We start from the raw sequence: 25,684 nt of genomic DNA, 5'->3' as shown, positions 1-25,684 counted from the left end.
TGTGCAAAGTTTTAGCCACCCCTAGCCACTATTTCCCATCATACCTAGTTGCTGTTTTGGTTTTATTAAATGTATATACACAGACTTTAGAGAAACTCCCTCATGTAGAATCCTATAGGGTAATATCAGGGGACAAACAAAAAAGAACACAAGCTGCAAAAAAGAAATATTTGACCTGGTCTTATGCCATTGACCTTTGGTTTGGGTTTGATTTTGAATCAGCCATACTTCCATCTCCGGACTGAAGGTGCCGGGTGGGACCTGGGTATTGACTTCTTCTGATGTCAATTTGTCCTTCATCACGATGGTATGGAAGAACCTATAAAACATGAATTGACAGGCTTTGAAATACAGTAACAGCTGCAAAATCAACAAGAGAAGAGGGAGGGGAGGCCGTTCTTCCCAGCCCTTCAAATAAACATGTGTTTGCTTTGTTGGGCAAGTCAGAACAATTACTTATAGCTTGACACTTTACCTGAAAACAGAGATGGGAAAGGGCACAAGAAAACTCCTCAGCTGTCAGTCAGAAGCCAGAGGCCTCCTGAGCAGACTCATTCAGAAGGACTCTGATCCTACAGCAAGTGAGTACTTATCATGCCCACCCTGTGCTATCTTCAGTGCCATCTGACTTGTTGAACCAGGGTTACCCAACAACGGTGAGGAGTTGCAATGTGCTTCTATGTTATAATGTGCTTCTTCACACAAAAGAATCCTGCAATGCCTCATTTCCAAATTTGAATTTGATGTCATATCTTCCCACAAGTTGGATTAAATTTCTGTATTACTGGGAAATTTCCTAATTAAATTTTCATTGTTAATTAAATGTTGGGGGGAGAAAAGGATGTCATTTTATATTTATCCTAAGATGTGAGAATAGTGTGAGTTAGTTTTAAGTGGGAGAAAGGGAGGGAGGGAAGGAGGTAAAGTGGGAGGGAGAGAGGGAGGGAAGAAGGAAGGACTGTTTAATTCATTTAGCTGCCCTGTTGTCCTTAGGCAAGAATTCCTGCTGTTGAACATAAGAGTGGGTTGGTGCTCATGCCTGTAATTCTAGCAACTCAGGAGGTGGATATGGGAGGACTGGAGGCTAGACTAACCTGAGCAAAAGCTTAAGACTCTATCTGAAAAGGTAGCTAAAAGGAAAAAAGGACTGGAAGTAAGGCTCTAGTGATAGAATGCTTATCGAGTAAACATGACACCCTGAGTTCTAAGTTTTCATTCTTAATTAAGTGTTGAGGGGGCTCAAAGTGGTAGAGCACTAGCCTTGAGTGAAAAAGCCCAAGGACAGTGTCCAAGCCCTCAGTTTAAGTCCGGTGACCACCACCACCAACAAAAAAAGTCTCCTTCCATTCAGCATATTTGTTGAGTATTTGTTGTTATTCTATGTATTCACATATTTTTTGAATTTGAAATAAAATGTTAATTTCAGGAAGATACTATAAGAGTAATCACACAGAACTTTGGCAATGAGGCTGGCCTAGGCTTAAATTGTAGCCCCAGAGACAGAGTGGCTGACATAGCAAGTGGATCTTACTTTAGTGGCCAGGAGACTTCTCTTTTCTTGCGGCATGTTGAAGACTGTGGGCTACATACAATGTAACACTTAGTGTTTGAAAGTTAGTTCTGAGGGTGCTATACAGTTCTGAAGTTAGAGTAGGAATCCATCTCGAGCAGTAGAAATTTCCGGATACTTTCCTCATGGTCACGTCTTGAAGTGTGATCCTCCATCAGCCAGTTTTACAGCACAGTTCATGGGGTGCACACCACCATCAAAGACAGAAAATGAGGTCACCTATTTTGGAAAACGTTCCATGTGCTGCTGAAAAGAATGTGTATTCTGGTGTTGCTGGATGGAATATTTTGTAGATGTCAGTTAAGTCTAGTTGGTCTGTGCAGTTGTTTCGTTCTGTAGTTTCTTTGCTCAGTTTTTGGCATGTTAATCTATCCAGAGGTGACAGTGGAGTGTTAAAGTCCCCAGCTATCAATGTGTTTGAGTCTATGGGTGTTTTTTAGAGTCGGTAGTGTTTGTTTGATGAAGTTGGGTGCTCCTGCATTTGGTGTGTGGATATTTAGGATGGTTATATCCTCCTGTAGGAGAGATCCCTTTATTAGTATGTAGTAACCTTCTTTGTCTCTTCTTATCATTTTTAATTTGAAGTCAATTTTATCTGATACTAGGATTGCAACTCCAGCCTGCTTATGGGGGCCATTTGCTTGGTAGATTTGGTTCCAGCCTTTCACTTTTAGAAGATGTTTGCTTTTGCTGGATAGACGTGTCTCTTGGGGGCAGCAAAAAGATGGATCTTGATTTTTGATCCAACTTATGAGCCTATGTTGTTTAATTGGAGAATTAAGTCCATTAATATTGAGAGTTAGGATTGAGAGATGATCGTTTGTTCATTTCATTATAGCTATCTTGTTAAAAGCTATGTCTTCCCAATTCTTGATCTAATACTCTGGTTTTCTATTTAGGGTTCATTTCTCTGTCTGTATTGGGATCTTGATTATTTTCCCTGTGTAGTACATCTTTGAGGATTTTCTGTATTGCTGGTTTGGTGGGGATATATTGTTTCAGTTTTTCCTTACTGTGGAAGACTTTTATTTGACCTTCGGCTATGAATGAGAGTTTAGCTGGGTACAGTATTCTTGGTTGATAGTTATTTTCATTTAGGGTTTGGCATATCTCATTCCAGGCTCTCCTTGCTTTCATGGTCTCTGCTGAGAAGTCTGGGGTAATTCTGATTGGTTTTCCTTTATATGTGATTATTTTCTTCTCCCTAACAGCTTTAAGGATTCTTTCCTTGGACTCTATTGATCCTGTTTTGATCACACTGTCTCGGTGGGATGTCCTATTCTGGTCTGGTTGGTTTCAGGTTCTAAATGATTCTTGTATATGGATAGGCCTATCCTTCTGGATATTTGGGAAGTTCTCAGCTAATATTCTGTTAAATAGGTTGCCTATTCCATTGACTTCTTTCTCTAGGTTTTCTCCAGAAATTCATATGGAACAATAAAAGACTGCAAATAGCAAAATCAATCCTAAGCAGAAAGAACAGTGCTGGAGGAATTACAATACCAAACTTCAAGCTGTATTATAAAGCTATAATAATAAAAACAACTTGGTATTGGCACAGGAACAGGCCTGAAGACCACTGAAACAGAACTGAAGACCCAGAAATGAACCCGCAGAACTATGCCTACTTAATCTTTGATAAAGGAGCTAAAAAAAATAGGATGGAAGAAAGATAGCCTCTTTAACAAATGGTGCTGGCAAAACTGGCTCAACACATGCAACAAACTAAAACTAGATCCTTATATATCACCCTGCACCAAAATCAATTCCGAATGGATCAAAGACTTTGAAATAAAAACAGATACCCTGAAAACACTAAAAGGAAGAGTAGGAGAAACACTTGGGCTCCTTGGCACAGGACAAAACTTGCTTAATAAAGGCCCAGAAATGCTACAAATCAAAGAAAGGTTGGACAAATGGGACTGCATCAAAATGCAGATCTTCTGCAGGGCAAAGGACATAGCTCGCAAGATAAACAAAAAGCTCACAGATTGGGAAAAGATCTTCACCAGCCATACAACGGATAAAGGCCTCATATCCAAAATATATGCAGAACTAAAAAAATTAAATTCCTCCAAAACAAAACTGCAAAGAACCAACAGCCCCCTCAACAAGTGGGCTAAAGACTTAAAAAGAGACTTCTGATGAGGAAATGAGAATGGCCAAGAGACATATGAAAAAGTGCTCTATGTCACTGGCCATAAAAGAAAGGCAACTCAGAACAACATTGAGATTTTATCTCACCTGAGTAAGAATGTCCTATATCAGGGAAACTAACAATAACAAATGTTGGAGGGTATGTGGCCAAAAGGGAACCCTACTTCATTGTTGGTGGGAATGTAAACTGGTTCAGCCACTCTGGCAAGCGGTATTGAGATTCCTCAGAAGGCTAAACGAAGAGCTCCCCTATGACCCAGCAGCCCCACTTTTGGGCATCTACACAAAAGACCACAAACAAGAACACACTAAAGCCACCAGCACAACAATGTTCATCACAGCACAATTTGTCATAGCTAAACTATGGAACCAACCCAGATGCCCATCAGTAGACGAATGGATCAGGAAAATGTGGTACATATACACAATGGAATTTTACGCCTCTGTCAGAAAGAATGACATTGCCCCATTCATAAGGAAATGGAAGAACTTGGAAAAATTATACTAAGTGAAGTGAGCCAGACCCAAAGAAACATGGACTCTATGGTCCTCCTCATAGGGGATAATTAGCACAGGTATAGGCTAGTCATAGCAGAGGATCACAAGAGCCTAATAGCTATGCCCTTATGAATGCATAAGATGATGCTAAGTGAAATGAACTCTATGTTATGGAAACGAGTGTTATATCACTGTTGTAATTACTTTCAACACACCCTGTGAAACCACAGCTTCTTTTGTTGATGATCCTCTTGTATCCCCTTCCTATGGTTGTACCTGCGCTATCACTGTATCTCATCTGAGTACCCTGGATACTGTATATACTGGTATTAGAAGTAGGGAAGTGAAAGGGAATAGCAAAATCGAGAGAGAAAGGATAAAAAGACAAACGACTAAAAAGGCAATACTTGCAAAACCATTTGGTGTAAATGAACTGAACAACTCATGGGGGGAGAAGGAGGGGGGAGGGGGAGGGGGGAATGAGGGAGGAGGTAACAAACAGTACAAGAAATGGACCCAGGCCTAACATATGAAACTTTAACCTCTCTGTACATCAATTTGACAATAAAAAAAAGAAAGAAAATTATATCACTACAGTGGGACGGACCCCTTTTGTTTACACATTCAGGGATGGTATTGGATAACAAGGGAGAACAGAGTAAGGGAGAGAGAAAAAGAGACAGAACTGGATTGTTGTTAAAATGTATATAGAAAGATAGTTTTGTAAACTGGATTTAGGAAACGCAGTAACCTATGGTGGGGAGGGATGATGATAATGTTTAATTACCACCTGTTTCAAATGTCTAATTTTCAGCTTTTATAGAATTAGAATATCAGGAAGTCATAGAAATAATCTCAGCTTCCCTCTTTACTTTTCAGATCCAGAATCAAAAGTAGTTAAATATTTGTTAAATGAAGCCAGGCACCAGAGGTTCACACTTATAATCCTAGCTCCTACTTACAGGCTGAGATCCAAGGATGACAGTTGGAAACAGCTAGCCCAGGCAGGAAAGTCTGTAAGACCATTCTTTTCAATTAATTGCAGAAAAAAAAATGGAAATGAAGCTTTGGCTCAAGTAGTACTCAAGAGTGCTTGCCTTAAGCAAAAGAAGCTCACAGATAATGCCAAAACCCTGAATCCAAGCACCAGGTCTGGCACAACAAATAAATGAATAAATAAGTAAAGAACTAGATGAATGTTAAATAACCCAAAGGGAACTAAGTTAGTTAACTGGTTAATATCAGATTTTGTTCACAGGACCTTTTCAAATATTATAACCTGTGCCTGAAACATGTTTCCTACCCAGATTGAAAAGCACCCATCCCCAATGCCCCATTAATTCCCACCATCCTGCTTGCTCATCCAGAACAAATAATTGTAGAAACAAGGAACTACACCATAGCTAATGTTCATTGAGCTCTTATTATGTAATCATCGCAACTCTGTGAGTTCAGTGTTCTTTATGTCCATTTCACAGAAGGAGAAACTGAGATACAGGGAAATAAAGCCCTCTGTTTGGAGTTAGAATGAATGTGTGGTAGAGTAGGCACAGTTCAAGCCCATGCCTTTTCCCTGCACATCGCAAGTTCCCTTCACATCTACATACCTGTACCACTTTTAGCACCCAAGCATGTTGATATTTATTTGTGTTGTTATTTGATTTCATGTGGTTTTTTTCTTTTTTTATTTATTTATTGTTTGTTTGTTTTTGTTGCCAGTCCTGGGGCGTGGACTCTGGGCCTGAACACTGTCCCTGGCTTCCTTTTTGCTCAAGGCTAGCACTCTATCTCTTGAGCCACAGTGCCACTTCCGGCTTTTTTCTATATATGTGATGCTGAGGAATCGAACCCAGGGCTTTATGTATACAAGGCGAGCACTTTATCACTAGACCATATTCCCAGTACCTCATGGTTTGTTTTTTTCTCTACCAGCCTATACCCTAGACTATCTGTGAAGGCTTAGATCACAAATCTTTTTATTCTCTGTGTTAGCTTAGCTTTGCAATGCCTGATATCTAAGAGGTTTACTAAATTTATTATTTCACATGGAAAATGGAGGTAAGAAAGGTATATTCTTAGAGTACTGTTGGTTGTCCTATTTCGTTATAGTACTGATTGCATCATTTGAGGAATTATATGGGAAAGCGCACATAAAGCGCCGCCTAGTTCCTATCTGGTGATAAATAACTGAGGGGGTGGTTCGAGTGGATGGAATTAGACGTAATATAGCTTAAGACCATACACCAAATCAGGGCATGAGTATTAAGACGCTTAGCTTTTATGCCCTGTCCTTCTGTGTCACCTGTCATAAAGACAGTTAGAAAAACAAGTCTCAGAAAATGTCTTGCATTTTGAAACTCCTTTCAGATTCTTTTTTATTGTCTCCATTACATTGGTTTTATTTTTTTTCTTATGTATTGTCAAAGTGATGTACATAGAGGTTACAGTTTCATACATTAGGCATTGGATACATTTCTTGTACTGTTTGTTACCTCCTCCCTCCTTCCCCCTCCCCCTTTCCCTCTCCCCTTCTGAGTTGTTCAGTTGGTTACACCAAACAGTTTTGCAAGTATTGCTTTTGTAGTTGTTAGTATTTTTATCCTGTGTCTCTCGATTTTGGTATTCCCTTTCACTTACCTAGTTCTAATACCAGTATATATAGTTTCCAATGTACTCAGATAAGATACAGTGATAGTGCTGGTACAACCACAGGAAGGGGTTACAAGAGGATCATCAACAATAGAAGCTACGGTTTCACATGGCATGGTGAAAGTAACACTTGGGCTCCTTGGCACAGGACAAAACTTGTTTAATAAAGGCCCAGAAATGCTACAAATCAAAGAAAGGTTGGACAAATGGGACTGCATCAAAATGCAGATCTTCTGCAGGGCAAAGGACATAGCTCGCAAGATAAACAAAAAGCTCACAGATTGGGAAAAGATCTTCACCAGCCATACAACGGATAAAGGCCTCATATCCAAAATATATGCAGAACTAAAAAAATTAAATTCCTCCAAAACAAAACTGCAAAGAACCAACAGCCCCCTCAACAAGTGGGCTAAAGACTTAAAAAGAGACTTCTGATGAGGAAATGAGAATGGCCAAGAGACATATGAAAAAGTGCTCTATGTCACTGGCCATAAAAGAAAGGCAACTCAGAACAACATTGAGATTCCATCTCACCTGAGTAAGAATGTCCTATATCAAGAAAACTAACAACAACAATTTTTGGAGGGGATGTGGCCAAAAGGGAACCCTACTTCATTGTTGGTGGGAATGTAAACTGGTTCAGCCACTCTGGCAAGCGGTATGGAGATTCCTCAGAAGGCTAAACGAAGAGCTCCCCTATGACCCAGCAGCCCCACTTTTGGGCATCTACACAAAAGACCACAAACAAGAACACACTAAAGCCACCAGCACAACAATGTTCATCACAGCACAATTTGTCATAGCTAAACTATGGAACCAACCCAGATGCCCATCAGTAGACGAATGGATCAGGAAAATGTGGTACATATACACAATGGAATTTTACGCCTCTGTCAGAAAGAATGACATTGCCCCATTCATAAGGAAATGGAAGAACTTGGAAAAATTATACTAAGTGAAGTGAGCCAGACCCAAAGAAACATGGACTCTATGGTCTCCCTCATAAGGAATAATTAGCACAGGTTTAGGCTAGTCATAGCAGAGGATCACAAGAGCCTAATAGCTATGCCCCTATGAATGCATAAGATAATGCTAAGTGAAATGAACTCCATGTTATGGAAATGCGTGATATATCCTTTCAGATTCTTAACTATACAGATAGCTAACTCCTTTAAGTTTCTTCCTGGGTGTCTGCTTCATCCTTAGCATCAAGATGGATGCGGAGGTCTAAGGCTAGCTGCAGTACCTGAAGGCGTGGCCCGCTAGGAAAGGCTAAAATAAGTGTATTCTAGTCAGCACATTATTTCTGGGGATAGTTGTTCTGTCCTTATTCAGTTACATAGAGTTACAGCAGGCTATGTGTATTTTTTTAATCTTTTCTTTGTGTTCTGTGCCTTCCTGCATGTGTTTTGAATGATGCTATCATGGTATATTACTTTTATACTGATCCTTTTTTTGGAGAGGGGGTGGAGGGTCGGTTCTGGAGCTTGAATTGAAGGCCTGGGCGCTATCGCTGACATTTTTTTGCTCATGGCTAGTGCTTTACCACTTTGAGCCACAGTGCCACTTCCAGTTTTCTCATGATTAACTGGAGATAAAAATCTCAGGGACTTTCCTGGCCAGGCTGTCTTTGAACCACCATCCCATACCTCAGCTACCTAACTAGCTAATATTACAGGTGTGAGCCACCAGCACCTGGTTCTAATGATGCTCGTGAAGTTAGTTTGGCAATATTCTCTCTGATGCAGAGATGCATTTGACAAGAATCTAACTGTAGAGTAAAATAAATATTGAGTTTTAAAAAAAAGTCAAGGATGAAATGGTAAGAAGGTCAAAATTAATCTTTCAAAAACCAAAGACAAAAAATAGACATGCATGAATCAAAAATAGTCGTATTTGTGAAAATGACAATTACTTATTTAATTCCAAGGACACATTATACTTTAAAAAATATATTTCACGTTCACACTGACTATTTTATGTGGCAGAATACCAGCTTTGCATATTTATTAAAATTATTCATAACTGTATAGCTGCCTAGATGAACTGTTGAGTTCATGTTCCTTGATCCAATATATTATCCTACCCATATTATCATGGCACGATACTAGATATTTGTCTGAATTTCAGAGTGATCCTTGTAACATTTTCAGTATCAGCATCATCTAAATATATCATTTCCATTTTGCCTAATTTGATCTTTTATGTGGGAATGGGAAGAATTCCTGCTATGAGAAAAATTACAGTTCTTTTTCTTTAAAGAATAAACGTTATACAAACATATTTATCTAAGATGAATGGTTCTGATAATATGATTAGCATTTAGGTGTCTAACATTTCTCTTCCCTAAAAGTCTTGACAAGTTGTGATTTCTTTTTTTGTCTGATTGTTTTTGTGAGTCATGGGATTTGAACTCTGGGCCTGGGCGCTGTCCTTGAGCTCAAGGCTAATGCTGTACCACTTTGAGCCACAACACCACTTCCGGTTTTCTGGTGGTAAATTGGAGATAAGAGTCTCACGACTTTCCTGCCAGGGCTGGCTTTGAACCATGAGTAGTTAGGATTACAGACATGAGCCACTACATCAGGCCAATGTGTAATTTCTTTGCTGGGGGGGAAAAAAGGAAGTAGTATTCAGGGTCTTTGTGCAGGTCTGTTTTGAAGATGTGTGTTTGTTGGGGGTATTATTTGTTCTTGTTGGGTTTTTAATCTGTTGCTGCAGTCTGTCTACAGAGCAGTGCAGTTAGGATGATGCTTACTGGAGTCAGACTGCCCTAAGTTTGAGTTTTGAGGTTCTTCTCATTATTCCTCCTAATGTAACTTTTTGAACATTCCGTGTCTCATCTGTAAAAGTAAATGAAAATAAAGTCTACCTCGTATGGCAATCAGGGAGACCCAAGTAAAATAATGCTGACAGAGCACTTATAACTGAGTTGGCAACATAGAAAGCATTTCACGCAATACCAGTTTCTTTTTTTTATAATTGTTTTATTTATTTTTTTATAAATATATATTTTTTATTATCGAACTGAATTACAGAGAGGTTACAGTTTCATACATTAGGCATTGGATACATTTCTTGTACTGTTTGTTACCTTGTCCCTCATTCCCCCCGCAATACCAGTTTCTTTAAGAAATAATAGTTTTATCATGGGATCACAAGCAAGTATGGGTGAGAGTTTTAGCAAGAATATATATTGGAAAAAGGTTGAGTGTGATAGCTCATGTTTATAATCCCAGCTCTCCTGGATGCAGTGATGAGGGGTGTTGATGTTTAGGTCAGCCCTGGCAAAAAGTTAACGAGACTCCATCTTAACAAGTAAGCCAGGCATGGGACCTGTGAGCTTGTAATACCAACGAGGCAGGAAGCATTGGTAGGATTGTGGTCTAAAGCTTTTGGCAAAAACATAAGATGCTATTTAAAACAAAAAATAAGTAAAGAAAAAACAAAATGGCAATATATAGTGAAGAGATGTTTATCTCCAATAATATATCTCCTCACTCATGAAGGATAAAGACTAAATAAAACTTGGCCACCATAATACTGATTTTAATGCAGCAGCATTCACCGAGTCTCATCAAAGTTCTTTCATAGTCTTTTCTCAAAGCGGGGGAAGGGTGGGGGGAATGTAGCATCCAGAAGATAAATGACCACCACAGGCTTACCAAGGCAAGACAGAAGACCAATCAGCTACACGGGTTCAAAGTTTAGTGCTCAATCTATTTTAAAATCCTACCTGAGGATATGGTTTGAGTGGTAAAGCACCAGCTAACAAGTGCAAGCTCCTGAATTCAAACCCCAGTATCACCAAAAATCAAAACCCAAGAAAACCCCCACCCACTTGTCCAAGAGAATCCAGCATGGAAATTCTAGAGAATGGTGATTGTTTTAGAATCTGAGAAGTGCGTGATGTCTTGGCACATCCATTTATCTTTTCATTCGTTGTCCTGGTGTTTATTCACCCACTAGGAAGAGCTTCCCACACATCTAATAGGTGTCATGCAGAAGATGACTGACCCCAAAGCTTGGCTGCTCATTCTGAGTGTCATGTGGGCCAGTAGTGGTGGTTGTGGCTAGGAGAACAGAAAAGGGAATTTCTACCCTGTAGTGTGACTACCCTTTCCCTGGAGATCTCACAAACTCCCAAAATTAAAATGAAGCCTTTTTCTGCCTTACAAACCAGAGTCATGTGTGAAAGGAGATACATTTGATGCTTCTGAGCTATATATTTTAGTGGGTTCTATAAAATTTTCCATAATGGAAAGGTCAGTGTGTTTGGTGCCATAAATAGTGTTCGTGGAGACATATTTAACCCCAGTCTCTTCTGTGATTTCCCCGAGTGTGGAGTGATTGAACTGCTCTTCTTTGAAAGTATCCCTCCACTCATTACCTCCAAAGAAGACCCTACTGCTATCTGGCTCATCACACTCATTCTTAGAGACACTCCCTGTGCCTGGCTTTGGGGCCAGCCTACAGCCAAAGGGGAACCCGAAAACAGGTGATTTCATCTCTTTTAACAGCATGGAATTAGGGAGCTGTCCTGCTGCCTGTGCTGCAGCTTTGTATTCGAGGTTCGGGTGAATAGATTGTCGTCATGCCCGTGAATGGAGGATTTCGAGTGAAGTCTTCTTCTGTACTTGCATGGCATCATGTGGGCCAGTAAGAAAGACTAGCAGTGACCTTTGCCTACTGACGACACAGGTAGTTGTTCTGCACGGCAGGTGGCTATTGATGTGACCTCCCTAGCTGGCTGCCTGGCTTTCCAGCCCACAGAGCCTCCTGAACTGTACAATGGAGAGGTAAATGAATGCTCCTGGGCTTGTTCCCCATGGTGGTTTGGAGGCTTAATTGAAGGCTATTTTTAACCCATTATCCAAAGCATTAGAAGACATGTTCAAAGAGTCTTGATGCAGCTCTTCCAGTGGAAACAGGTAGATACCCAAATAAGCAAATTATAACCTTTAATAGCAATCCATCTTGATTTTCTAGTCCCTTCATCTTTCCAATATAAAAACTCCTCTCTTCCACCGGAAGGCACGAAAGAGAGGAAGGAGCCAGGGTATCACGGATAATTCTTCCTCCAGGCATGCGCGCATGTGGAGTGGTCCTTGTTTGCAACCGGAAAGACTTTGAATGGATTGTCCTGAATAAATTTTTTCAGAACTCCACTAACCATATCTGTCAGGCTGCCATGGCACAGACAGATCTGGTGGGAGGATATTTAGAGGTGTTCAGGCATCGTGAAGTGAAAGCAGCGTCTGGGGCATGAATAGGCTTTTCTTCATGCCATTATTTCTGGCTCCTTTCTGGTTTTATACTGAACAAACATACTCTCATCCTTTCAAACTTAGAGCAGGATTTTTTTTTAAAGGATAGCTGTGAGATTTCCCTCTCCCAAATTATTATCAACCACAGCCAACCTTCTTCCTTAGTCATGGATTATGGTTAAATTTAATTTTATCTCTAACTGCACAGAACAGTTAATGTCATTCTGTGCTTGATTTCTTTAGTTATTTTATCTTTTAATTTTGAAATGGCAGGAAAAGCAAGTAACTCAACTTTTTCTTTAATTAAAATAAGTCTGTATGAATTAGCATAGCAACGATCAGAGACTATCTAACTGATTGAAGTTTGGAAGCTTTTGTGGTTCACACAGAAATAGAGTTTCAACAGTATTTTCATCTATTCTCCTTTCCTATGATTATGAGGTTTATAAAAAATGTGTTTCAAGTACCAAGAATATGCTTCTAAAATTACGACTAAAATTTGCCAAAATTAAGATACCCTACACTCTGTCAAGGGTTAGATTTGGCCAAGAAAGCATATATCAAAAAAAAAAATCAAAGCATAATTGCATTACAGAAATGAAAATTGGCAAGTCCTTATAGGACTGATACGAAATTGAATTTACCTGCTTATAGAGAACACAAGGTAGCTTCCCTTTCAGGTATGTAGTAGTAATTTATGATGTCTCAAATAAATGAATACAGGTTTCCAAGGAGTTCTAATTCATCAGAAATTCCCAGTGTGGCTTAAAGAGAGAGCCCTCTTACATACCGCTTGCGAATAGAAGGTGAAATGATGTGTGATGATTCTCCGATGTACACTTGTGTAAATAAGTGCCAGTGACAGTATGACAGTGTATCGGGTTATATCACTTGGCTGAGTGTTGCAAGACAGTGCGAATGTTGGTCTAAACATTGTAATGTATAGGAAGGCTATGATTCGGAGTCTCTACCTTTTTGTGTGGATACCTACACTTCCCCATGTCTAAAAGGCACTGGCAGAAAGGGAAAGGGACCTACTTTGCTTGTATGTGTAGAAAATAAACAACAGAAACATACAAGTGATAATTTCTGGGAACCAGATCAGCTGAAAGCCTTCTAACCATAGTGCATAGCCAGAGTAACTGCACGATGAGTGAGAGGAAGAAAGAAACTGTATACATGTAAAGACTGAGGGAAATCTTCAAGGGCCTAAAAACTTTGTGGTAATATGTAGGTAGTAAAGGACCCCAAGAAGAACAATACCCAATTAAGAAACTTACTCCTTGATTGTTATGGGGTATGAATAGGCCTGGGGCCTGAGTAGATTTGAAGACTGGACATAAACCAGCCTCTTATGCCCTTGACAAAAGAGCTAATGAAAAGCAACCCATCATACATAAGACAGCAGGAAAAACACTAACCATCATGTTCAGCTTCTCACCTAACTATTGGCCCTCACCAGCTTGTTTTTGGATGGGCTTGGGGCATTAATTCATGCTACTGAAGATCCATCAAACCCTAATGACAAAAATGCAGGAAAGAGTTTGTTTCCAGATTGCTGGACCCCCCCGCCCCCGCCGCCCCCGTACCTGGTGGCGATGAGCAGAAGAACTCCTCTTTTATTTTTTTTGCCAGTCCTGGGCCTTGGACTCAGGGCCTCCTGAGCACTGTCCCTGGCTTGTTTTTTGCTCAAGGCTAGCACTCTGCCACTTGAGCCACAGCGCCACTTCTGGCCATTTTCTGTATATGTGGTGCTGGGGAATCGATCCCAGGGCTTCATGTATACGAGGCAAGCGCTCTTGCCACTAGGCCATATCCCCAGCCCCAGAAGAACTCCTCTTGAGGAGTGTGAGCGAGAGGGCAACCGAACAATTCAGTGCATTCAGAATTCCTGCAGATTCCACTGCAAGGAGGTGACCATGAAAAAGATGTCAAAACCAATGCAAAAATCACCAAACCGAGGTTAACATGAATCCGCATGTAAGCAAGACTCAGCAGAATCAGTGAACAACACTTGCTTCTGACTCAGGAATACTGGACATAGAAAAGTGCAAGATATATATATATATATATATATATATATATATATATATATATATATATATATATGGGGGAGGGAGGACCTGAGGAAATAAGAGAACATCAGAACATCAACACTGACCAGGAAGATTTGAGAAAGTCTCAAATGGAATCAGGAGAAATACCTGAATGTTTAAAGTGTGACTAGAAATTTTTAAAAAGGAAATGTTGGAAAACTTTCAGAGAGACTCATATATACCTTTTTCTTTGTTTTGTATCATGTCACATGATCTTTATAAGAAGCGTGTGGGCAGTAGAATAAGATATTTTGAGAGCAGAGGAGGGAGGTTATTCCATACTTTTATTACATAATTTTTACAGTTTATGACAAATAATACTAATCTTCTTTGCCTAATTGTCAAATTAAACTTTGTCATAGTTAGGTGCATATTTATAGGAGAAAAAGAAATCACTGATAGTGCTTTGGAACTATCCAAGAATCCTCTAAGAGTCCTCTAAGGACCTTGGAAAAAGGGGGATTACTGTATTTTAAAAAAACTGAATGGAACATTTATTCAATGACAGTAGATTTCATTTATTCTGTGGGAGTTGAATCAAACAAGAGTGTGGCTGATCTATAGGATAAATGATCCATATATTACTGAGCAAGACCCTACAAACTAAAACTATAATTGTAGTTGTTTTGCATTTACTGGGTTGGCAAAAATGAAAGTTTGGGGGCTGGGGATATGGCCTAGTGGCAAGAGTGCCTGCCTCATATACATGAGGCCCTGGGTTCGATTCCCCAGCACTTTATATACAGAAAACGGCCAGAGGTGGCGCTGTGGCTCAAGTGGCAGAGTGCTAGCCTTGAGCAAAAAAGAAGCCAGGGACAGTGCTCAGGCCCTGAGTGCAAGCCCCAGGACTGGCCAAAAAAAAAAAAAAATGAAAGTTTGGAATAACACCATTTGTGAACAAGAGTATGAGCGACCAAAACTTATGTCCCCTTAATCTCCTGTTGGAGAGACTCAGGAAAATCAATATAGTCTACATTTTTTTTGGTAGGCTAAACATAAAGAGAAGAAAATTTAACAAAAATAGTATGCATTTTAAAAATTGTTTTTTAAGCCAGATTATGCCCGGGTAAAACCTTGAATAGTTTGCTAATACTGTAACAAATACCTGAGGTAAGCAATTTATGTAGAAAAAAAAGGATATTTTGGCCCACCACTGTGGCAGATTCGGTCCGTTATTGGTTGTCCCAACAGGCTTTTCAGTCTGCACTACAGCATGACAGAAGCACTTAGCGCAACAAATCTGCTCTCCTCATGGCCACAGAGCAAAAAAGGAAGATGAGGAAAGGTGTCAGGGTCCCGCTTTGCCCTTCAAGGGCACACACCTGTGAACTTCCTCGCGCTGGACTCCATTATTTATTAAGGGGTCTACTGTCTCCCAGGAGCACCTCAAGCTGCTCACCAAGCCTTTAGGGGCTGTTACCCAAAACATACCCCAAAGAGGGAAAGCATTAAAATTCTTATGTTACAAAGGAAGAAAAATTATGTCCCCCACCCCAGACCCACTAGCAGAATTTCTACAAGGCTCAATTACACCTTGTTAGGGAGCAGAGAGAAAGGATCACAGCTAGACGGAATGCAGTGCTGTCTGGAGAGAGGGACATGACAAAATAAAACTAACATTATAGTTGGCTTGCATTTACCAGATTTGCAAAAATGAATGTTTGGAACAATACCGTTTATGAACGAGAGTATGAGCTACCAAGACTTACATTCTCTTGATGAACATACAATGCATTACCTGTGAGACAATTGCAGAAGATTATAGGAAGATTATTATTATAAGAATATTATAATGCAAATTATATTATTATTATTATTATGCAATTATAATAACATATATATATATATATGATTAGCAAGTACTGGGAAGCACCATTTCAGTAAAGAATTTCTCAGCCTGAATCTGAATACTTGTCAAACTTTGTGGCAGTAGACTAGGTGTGAATCAATATTCTGCCTGCAAGTCAGCGTAGCCTCTCTGAGAGATTAATGTGGTGACTGTTAGCCCTCGTGTTTCCCTTCAGTTAAGTATGTGTTCTTGTCATTCATATTTTGTTTGCAGTTCGTTACACTGACAGACAGATTTCAGTAGAATTAAAAAACAAAACGAGAAACAGCTTTACTGGACACATAAAGCTGTGTGTTATTTGCATATTTCCAGGATTTAAAGAGGACTATGTTTTTCCTTGAAACTTCTTGTGTATGGTTCTTCTGTTTGTGTGGTATTTAAAACATAGTTGTCAGCTCCCTAAGTTGTCCATTGCTAAGTTTCTGTGGCTACTAATTTGTTGATTAAATGACCCAGAAATGAATGGCTTGCTTAAATCAATCAAACCACTTCCAATTGAGCAAAAATTCTGGGTTTTGTTAAAACACTTGTTTTTTGCATTAAATTTGTTGCCTGTGGAAGTATATCATAAGCCAATTATGTTGGATAAATAAGTGTTTGCAGTTTTACTTCTATTAATTTCATCCTATGATTATGCATATGTTTGCATACATGACTGATCAAGGATGCATGATAGAAAGGAATCCAAAACTGCCTTAAAATGATTCATTTAAATCCTTCAATTTTATACAGTGCCATTGTACAGCTCTGGCTGACACCAAAGATAAAACAGAATTCTTTACCTTGTGTTCACTTTATTTTGCACATGGGGTAATCCTCTTAATAGACAAGCCAATAAAACCTTAATCTCATTTATAATCGAGATTGGAACCAGAATGCCCAGCAGTATACAATAGAGTAAATAAATAATGATAAGAATAAATGCTAATGCAGCAGTGAAAGCTGTGTTGTTACCAGACAGTTTAATGACTTGGGGAATTTTCGTGACATACTATAAATTTTAAAAGTAGAGTGCATAACTATTCCTATATGCAAATTTGTGTACAAATTTGCTTTGAAGGATATTCCTCCAATATTAATAGCAGTTTTCTGAAGGGGTAAGATTAGGTGTAGGTTTTTTTTTTTTGGCCAGTCCTGGGCCTTGGACTCAGGGCCTGAGCACTGTCCCTGGCTTCTTCCCGCTCAAGGCTAGCACTCTGCCACTTGAGCCACAGCGCCGCTTCTGGCCGTTTTCTGTATATGTGGTGCTGGGGAATCGAACCTAGGGCCTCGTGTATCCGAGGCAGGCACTCTTGCCACTAGGCTATATCCCCAGCCCCTAGGTGTAGGTTTTGTTTTCTCTTTTTGCTTTCCAGCACATTGTAATTTTTCTCTAATTATATGAATACCAATAACAGATGTTCACAGAAGGATTCTCTGTAATTATTACTAAGTTGTTAGTTCTGTATGTGTTGTTATGTATAAATACACACAGAACTATCTAATGGTTGAACATTTATGTGTCACATGCTCTGCCGAGCTGTCCACATACAATTTCAGACAGCAAATATAATCACCCCTTCTTTCTGTGCCAGCTAATGAAGAGGTCAGTTCTGTCTCCCCTCAGTACTATAACTCCAGAGGAGCAGAGCCAGACTTTCAACTAAGGCCTGTCTTGACTCCCACACTCCAACTCTTTGTAACTACCCTTTTTCTTTATCATTTACTTTGTGACAATGGTGTATGTCTATCAGCAGTGGGTTTGCCTTTATACATTTCTTGTCTTCCATGTATCATTGTAGAAGACATTAAGTTCAAATTTCATGGAGAGAAAAATGTTAAGGATCATTGCATTTGAATAGAAGCTGGTGCCTCACCATTTCTATTATATGCTTGAAAATCCATTAAACAATTAAGTATTAGATTACATTTTGCACCTTTTATTGAATGATACGAAATATCTCTCTATTTGGCAAGGAAGCTACTTGGGCTTTGCCAGTGGTTGTGGTTATGAATTCTCAATAAGTTCGTTTTCCTTTTCTTCCCTCTCCCTCTTCCTTTCCCTTTTCTCCCTTTCCTGCCTCTCTGCTCTCTCCTCTATTTTATTTATTTGGCATTCATTCATTCATTTATTCATTTATTGCAAATTGAGTAGAAAGCCCATTGAGCCAAACACAGCAGGCCATTCTTGTTTCAAGATCACACTGAGCCTACTACCCTAGTCATTTGGAGGTAGCAAGAGAAGGCAAGGTGAGGAGAAAGCTGTGATGAATGCAGAATCTTCACCTGTGCTTTTAGGAGGCAGGCTATGGACCTAGATGAAGTTATGACCTTCTTTAGGGCCAGCAAAGGTGACCTTGAACTCTTCTGTCACGTTGGACATTTGAGAACTTCTCTGAGTTTCTATCCCTTTGACGTTACCATCCTCCCCACTGCACACAAATTTAGAATTTCAAAAGGTGTAGCCCAACTGCTCCTCCACAGGAACCACGCTCCTGGCTAGTAGCAGCTTCTTCCTGCTGTTCCGAAACCAAACACAACTGACTTCAATCAAGTCAAAAGAAAAGTTGTGGCCCAAATAATAAAATCATATTCGATATTTGTAGTCAGCTCTTTAGGCCCTAAATATTTAGCTAAAGATATAGATGATAGATAATCATTTTATAATATATGATTAGATAATATATGATGATATTATACAATAAATATGTTATATAATAATGTATTTTACTCTCTCTATATGAAAATGTATGTATCTTCACACTAGTATATTATTTGGGGCACATCTTGAAAGAAGAAATCAATGAATATTTCAGAAAAAAAATGTTCAATTCATGCTCTTAGTAAAAGTACATTCTGCATATTTTTGCTTGTCCGTCCTGTGAGGGGGCGAAGAGAGAAAGCTGACTTACTACTGGTGAAGCTGACAATGGTTTTTATTTTTGTACTCTGCTCACACAATGCACGTGGAGTATTGTCTTGTGCGGAGAATCCTGTGTAGGAGTCTTAGAGTTCTATTTGTATCCTAGCTCATGGCTAATTGTGTACCCCAGGCACACCACCAAACTATGCTTTAAAATGGGGAATGTGTTAATAACCTACTATAACACCGAAGCATATTTATTAAAAGTAGGTCATTTGTCACAGTTACACAAATATAGGGATTGTCGTTCGTATCCCCTCCTTCCCCCTCGGCACAATGTTTCCAGCCTTTAGAAGCATATTTTTTTCTTATTGGTAATTCAAGTTTTAGTCATTTGTCTTCCTGTTCTGCCAAATGTTTTTCCCTAGATGGAGAAAAATTAAATCTCTCATTCACATCTTTCTGTTCTTTAGGTAGAAAAAGACTTCTTTAAGAAAAATATTAATTAAGGTCTGGGTGTGATGGTTCATGCCTATAATCCCAGCTACTTGGGAGCTAGAAATTGGGAGAGTTGCAGTTTGATATCAGCCTTGGCAAAATGTTAGAAAGACCTCAACTCAACAAATAACCTGAGCACGGTGGTATCCCCGAGGTGAAGGGTAATGGTCTCAGCCTCTGCCAGAAAAAGGCAAAACCCATATCTGCAGAGTAACAGAAGCAACAATTACTGTGTTCAAGTAGCATAGAGCCTAACTGGAAGGCATAGGGCCTTGAATTCAAACCCTAGTACTACCAAGAGGGGGGAAAAAAAAGCCAAACACAGAAAATAAAGATAATATGCCTGGTGTCAGTAGTTCACAGTTATAATCTTAGCTACTTGGGAGGGTGAGAACTGGCTCAAGCACAGTTTGAGACCAACCTGAGCAGAAAAGTTCGAGAAACACTCCCATTCTCAATCCATAGCTGAGCTACACATGAGAGGCTGAAGTTAGGAGGATTGTGATTAGAGGCCAACCCAGGCAGACAATTGTGTGAAACTCCCTGCAGTAGAGGAAGTTGGATGTCGTAGCTTGTTCTCAGGCCTGGCATACCAGCAATTCTAAACAGGAAGTGGAACACTACAACACTGGAGCCAAGGCTCAGTACTAGCCTCCCAAGCACCCTAGTGCTGGCAAAATAATCATTGATGATCATGGTGATAATAATAAAACAGAAACGTCTTAACTTGCCTTAGTTTTTTGAGGGTTCAAAAGTGTAAGGAGCACTCACACTGAGAAATACAGCACTTCTGTGGTCTCACAAATTGTCTGTGTTTGTCAGGGCCTCTTCTCTCCAGGTTTTTACTTGATTAGTTCCTGTCTTGAAGAATTGAAGCTCCTCTTCTTGAGTTTGTATCTCTGAACAGACTTTCTGAACTCTCACTGGTGACAGGATTTCTAAAAGGGAGGTAGTTTGCTTTTTTTTCTCATTTCTATCTTCTTGGCCTCTTAGTTGGGGTTTAGGGATTTTATTGATTGAGTGTGTGTGTGTGTGTGTGTGTGTGTGTGTGTGTGTGTGTGTGTTTCATTTCCCATTTTCGGCTGATGGTGGCAATCCAAAGGATCCCTTATGGTTTAGCCTAAAGGTCTTTTGGTTTCTGTTCACAAGGTGTTCTGGTGTTGTCTTCTGGATTTTCTTACATTGTCTGACCCTTTCCATCACCTAGAACTTACATAATTTTGTGAGTTAAATACCCCCCAAATCTGATTTACCATCAGGTTTGGGACATTCAGTCTGACGGCCAATCGGCCATGTTCCTGAAGTGAAAACAAATATTTTGCTTATGTGGTCTTTCTCCCTCGTATATATTATATATGAGATGTTCATAAATAAAGCTTTTGAGGGACTATTAAGAGTTGTCAGCCATCACTATTTGTATCTTTGAGTCAATACCTTTGAAGTAATGTTTCCAATGAGTTTTGCTTATTAGAAGAGTTTATAAAGGTATCTAAAGTGTTTGCATTCCACCTTTCCCTGTGTATTTACACTTCTTCGATTTTTCTTTATGAGCACAACAGCAAACTGTCACTATTTGCTGTAAATTGAAGCTTTTAATAACTATGTCTGCTCTACAACATTTGTCAGCTTTGAATATTCTGTCAGTAGAAAATAAAAATAGCAGGGAAACTCGGCAGCGGTGACACTGAAAATTTATCTGCGTATGCAAAAGGAAGGTAAAAAATATAATCTTGAAGGATGAGCATTTGGCATTTCTTCCTTCAAATAATGTAAATTTGAACTGGCTCTTTCTCGAATAAATTTTAGATGAAAAGTTGGGCAAAAATAAATGAATGATTAAGTTTCATCATTAAACACTGCACACCTTTTAACCTAGAAAGAAGAGACGAAAAAAGGTGATTTCAGAACATTGATTCAATCATAGATGCCATGTTTGACATCAGGCTTGAAAAATCAGTTTCCTAAATACATAAAAAGAAACATGATAGCTCCATAGTAAAAACTTTGATGCATTGAGCACTTAAATTTTTAAACTATTTTGTTGTAAAAATTCATGTGCAGAAGATCATCTTGGATATGTGACAATAAAAAATTAATTTATCTAATAAAGATGATTTGAGTAAATCAATTTGAAATAAATTCTATAGTCCACATTTTTGTTCATAAATTATATGTCAGTTATAAATATTAAAAACCTGAATGAAATATAGATGATGAACAATTCACAGCTTTCTCTTTGGAGATAAAAAGTTTCTCTCAGGACTTCTTATTGGTGCCAACTTGCACTTAGGTAATTTAGAACAAGCTCTTGGCATTTGTGCCTTTTGCTTTTCCTTGCCTAACTCCTTTCTCAAAAGATCATTGATCTTCAACAATAATGGTGAACATTTAGAGGGGCCTACTACGTGTGATGCTGTATAAACATCGACAGTACATCAACAGTAGTTTGAGTTGGAAGTGTGGTTGTACACATGTAGTTTTCATGTAAACTTCTATGGTAACCAAAAGGTGATTTGTTAGGCACCCCAAGCACCTCCTTATCTTCTGTTAGCCTTTTGGCATGCTTAAAAATTGTGCTGAAAGAGATGGTCTCAGTTTTTACCAAATGGACATGCCCGGACTGCACATTTTAATTTATTCTGTGTTAGCATTGTTCTATCTTTATGAATTGAGCCTGAGGGAAGGAGTGAATTAATTATTGTCACAATTAATGAGGTGATTGCCTATGTGCAATTTTACCAAGCGCTCTGCAACTGTGTTTCTCAGTGATGAGAAATGCTTAATTCTAATCCTTCCTTTGTAGGAGTAGAATTTGAAGACTTTGAAATGGCAGGATGTGTTTTTTTTTGTTTTGTTTTGGTTAAACAAAAGCCATAGTGTTGTGCTAAGTTCTATATTTTTGGTCATGATAATGTGAGAATTCACTGTGTCACCTTGTCTGAATGCTTTTATTTTCTTTTCTAAAATTAAATTCCTTATGTCTCTTGTAAGGTTTCATTGCAGACAAGATTAGAAGTCTGGTTCTAGTAAGACTGGGGTGTTAATCACACATTCACAATTTGTAATGATAGTTGTATGGGGGGGGAGTTGCAAGAGAATTCCTCTTTTCTTACTGAGTTCATTGGGGAATTCAACTGTGTCTTGTCTACCTTCTGGAAAAAATCACTTGCTTATAAAGAATTTGATGGGAAAGATGGAAAATGACAATTCTGTTCTGGCATCCCCTCCTCACGCATCTCAATTTACAAAATTGTGCTAACAAGGCATTTGAATTCATGTGCCTCTTGCATACAGGAAAGTTAAATTGTCTTTGGTAGCTATAATTTTAAGAACCTCTCAGGATTTACAAAACTATGTCTTAGGTTCTTTTAGGTACAGTATTTCTTTTTGAAGACTGATAAGACTCTCTCCCTTTGAATGAGCTTTTTCTTTTTAATTTTGTTAATTGATTTGGATAAATAACTTATCCAAGTTGCTTGGATTGTGAAGAAATTTGATGCCTATCTCCGGAGGAGAACAATTTAATTCCCAGTCTTCATTCTAGCGGAACATGAGTCTCCATAATTCGCAAGAGCCACTTTTAATCTCCGGTTGTTTTTAGGACTGCCTGTAAATAAATGAGAATGAAAATCTCTTTAAGTTTATAGCTGCATTGATGCTTCAGAAATAAATTAAACTAAAGATGAGATTGTTTAAATCTTTGATTAAGAAACTTCATAAAATTCTTGTAGGTATTTTTAAAGGAGTACTTAATTGGATATCTATTAACCATTTAAACACCTCAGAATGGAGTTCATTTTATAGAACCTCAAGTAGAAAGACCAAAATGTTTCCTGTATATGATAGAAGTCTTTGTAAATAAACAGAATCTAAAAGTCATCTACTATAGCTAATGTTTTTATTCATGGTGATTCGGGCAATTATTTCATATCCTTTAGCCCACTGTGTCTGTTCTTAATAGGTTAGCAAAGCTAGTATTTTAACACACACGCAAACATACACACACACATACACATAATATCTTGACTTTCAACAGTAAGTTTTGAATTGCAAGAACTGTTTGTTCTAAAGCTTCTGAATATATTCCAGGTACATTTAATTCTTTGGGAGGCTATGTTTCTATGTACAAAAGTGAACAATTGAATTTCCCATTACATTTCAGAAGAATGAATTTTTGTTGTTTCTTTCAGCCATCTGTTTACCTCCCTTCTTCACCAGGGGCCCTTGCTGCTTCTTTAGACAAGCCATCCACATGACTAACCTGCAGTTTCAGATTTCTACCACCATGTCCCCAACGTGAAGGGTCTTACCAAGCCTTTCATAGCTTCATAGAAGGAGAAACATGATCCATTCAGAACGCCAGCAAGTTAGAGAGCCCTTGGACAGACCAGGTTATTTGATCTTGACTGATTTGCTGTTTAAACTGCCTTTGCTTCCCAAGACTAAAGAATAAGGGATTCAGGGAGATTTCATTCACAAATAAGAACCCCCTTCAGGGGGTCTCTCTTATTCCTGTTCTTGTAGCAGTCAAGGAACAGTTAGATGCCAAATGGCTCACAAGGCATAGTAATGTTTCTATTTTAATTGTTTTATCAAGTTGGAATTAACACACCATGCAATTTCACCTATGCAAAATATATTATCAGTAGCTTTTTCATATGTTTGGAGAGTTAGCAGCTTGTGCCACAGTTAAGTACAGAGAATTTTTATTACCCCCAAAGAAAACACCACAGACTCACCCCTATTCTCTTTCCTTTAATCCTGGCAGATACTCATCTCCTCTCTGTTTTTATATATTAGCTATTCTGGACATTTCATATAATTAGAATCTTGTACTTGGTGGCTCTGTGACTGGCTCCTTGTACTTAGCTCCTTGTACTTAATGTGTTTCAAGATTTATCTAGGTGAGATAGCATGTGTTAGTATTCCATCCCTTCTTATGACCAAGTAATAATATTCAGTTGTATGCTGTATATCTTAGTGATTTATCCATTTATAATTAATATTTAGATTGTTTCCTTTCTGGTTATTAATGCTGCTACCAATCTTGCATTCAAGTGTTCTTGTGAATGTGTGTTTTCCTCTTGGGTGGGTATATCCGTTGGGTTATGGAGTGATGGCTATGTTTAACTGTCAACGTTTTTCAGAGTACTTGATCTAACGTTCCCACCAGCCATGTTTGAGGTTTCTAATATCAAAACCTGATCAATGCACATTATTTGATATTTTTTCTTTATTATAGCTATCGTGCTGGGAGTGAAATGGTATCTCATTGTGGTTTTGACTTGTACTTCCTAAATAGTTCTGAGGAGGATCATCTTTTCACTATATGTATTCACATGCTTTCATGCTGTTAGTCGTATCTTACAAACAAATGTTTACTCCCATAGTGTCTCTTGAAATTATTACCCAGAGAATGAACTAATAGAAACCAAGCCTATTGTAACCCCTTGAGCCTCCCCCCCCCCACCAATGACATATGAGGTATCCACAAGAGAAAGAAAACATGTTAAATGCATGAAGTGAAATCTGTCAGCAAGTACAGTAACTGTGTGTGAGGGTCGGATGGGGATGGATGGCAGGGTTTGATTCTGCCAGAGAGAATGGGGTTGCTTGGGGGAGATGCGTCAGGAAGCAGGTCTTTGCTCATGTGTGAACAGTTGTAGTTCCATCACTGAACCAAGAGTCAGGAACAAGGATGAAAAGATACGGCTCCTGACTATGAGGACAGTGAGCCCTGGTCGTTCTGAGTGACAGTTCTGGCAGTTCAGTTTCTAGCCATAGTTCAGTGTAGCACTCCAGACCTGGTATGTTGCCCCCTTTTCTCAGCCTGGGAGTGAGCTTTCTCCTGTCAATTAGACAGGGCAGGACAGCACAGAACCTGAGCAAGAGCGGTGCTCCTTTGGTCCAGAAAGTGTTTTGTGTGATTGGGGTTTGTTTTTGAATGTGTATGAAAATTCCTCTCCATGCCAAGTTCTCTCTGTGGTGGGGGAATCCTTTTTAGAAAAAGGAAATATGACTTGCAATCCTCAATTTGTGAAATATGAACGGACTTTCCTAAGTCTTTAAAGAGTATGTAACCTAGGAGGCTAACATCTGAGGATCATAGTTTAAAGCCAGCCTAGTCACGACAGTTCATAAGACTCTTATCTGTAATTAACCATACAAAAGAGCTGGAAAGGGAGCTGTGACCTAGCAGTAGAATACTTGCCTTGAGTAAAAAGCTAAGGGATAGCACCCAGGCCTTGAGTTCAAGCC

At 39.0% G+C, this 25,684-nt stretch overlaps 1 protein-coding gene across 2 annotated transcripts in view; it reads left to right on the top strand.

The window, feature by feature from the left end:
• Positions 1-25,684, top strand: part of Rsu1 (Ras suppressor protein 1) — a 166,312-nt gene that overhangs the window by 97,941 nt on the left and 42,687 nt on the right. The window contains exon 9 of one of the 2 annotated variants that reach the window (XM_048368020.1): positions 5,105-5,123. The exons of the other annotated variant lie outside the window; for it this stretch is intronic. Within the exon in view, the coding sequence (XP_048223977.1) occupies position 5,105 (1 nt within the window). The 3' untranslated portion in view covers positions 5,106-5,123. Of the gene's footprint in view, positions 1-5,104; positions 5,124-25,684 lie in introns of those variants that run through there. 2 annotated transcript variants of the gene reach the window in all.

This window comes from Perognathus longimembris, chromosome 18 (assembly GCF_023159225.1).
Source record: "Perognathus longimembris pacificus isolate PPM17 chromosome 18, ASM2315922v1, whole genome shotgun sequence".
NCBI lineage: Eukaryota > Metazoa > Chordata > Mammalia > Rodentia > Heteromyidae > Perognathus > Perognathus longimembris.
Note: the sequence above shows the minus strand (reverse complement) of the source record. Positions and strands in the feature narration are given on the sequence as shown.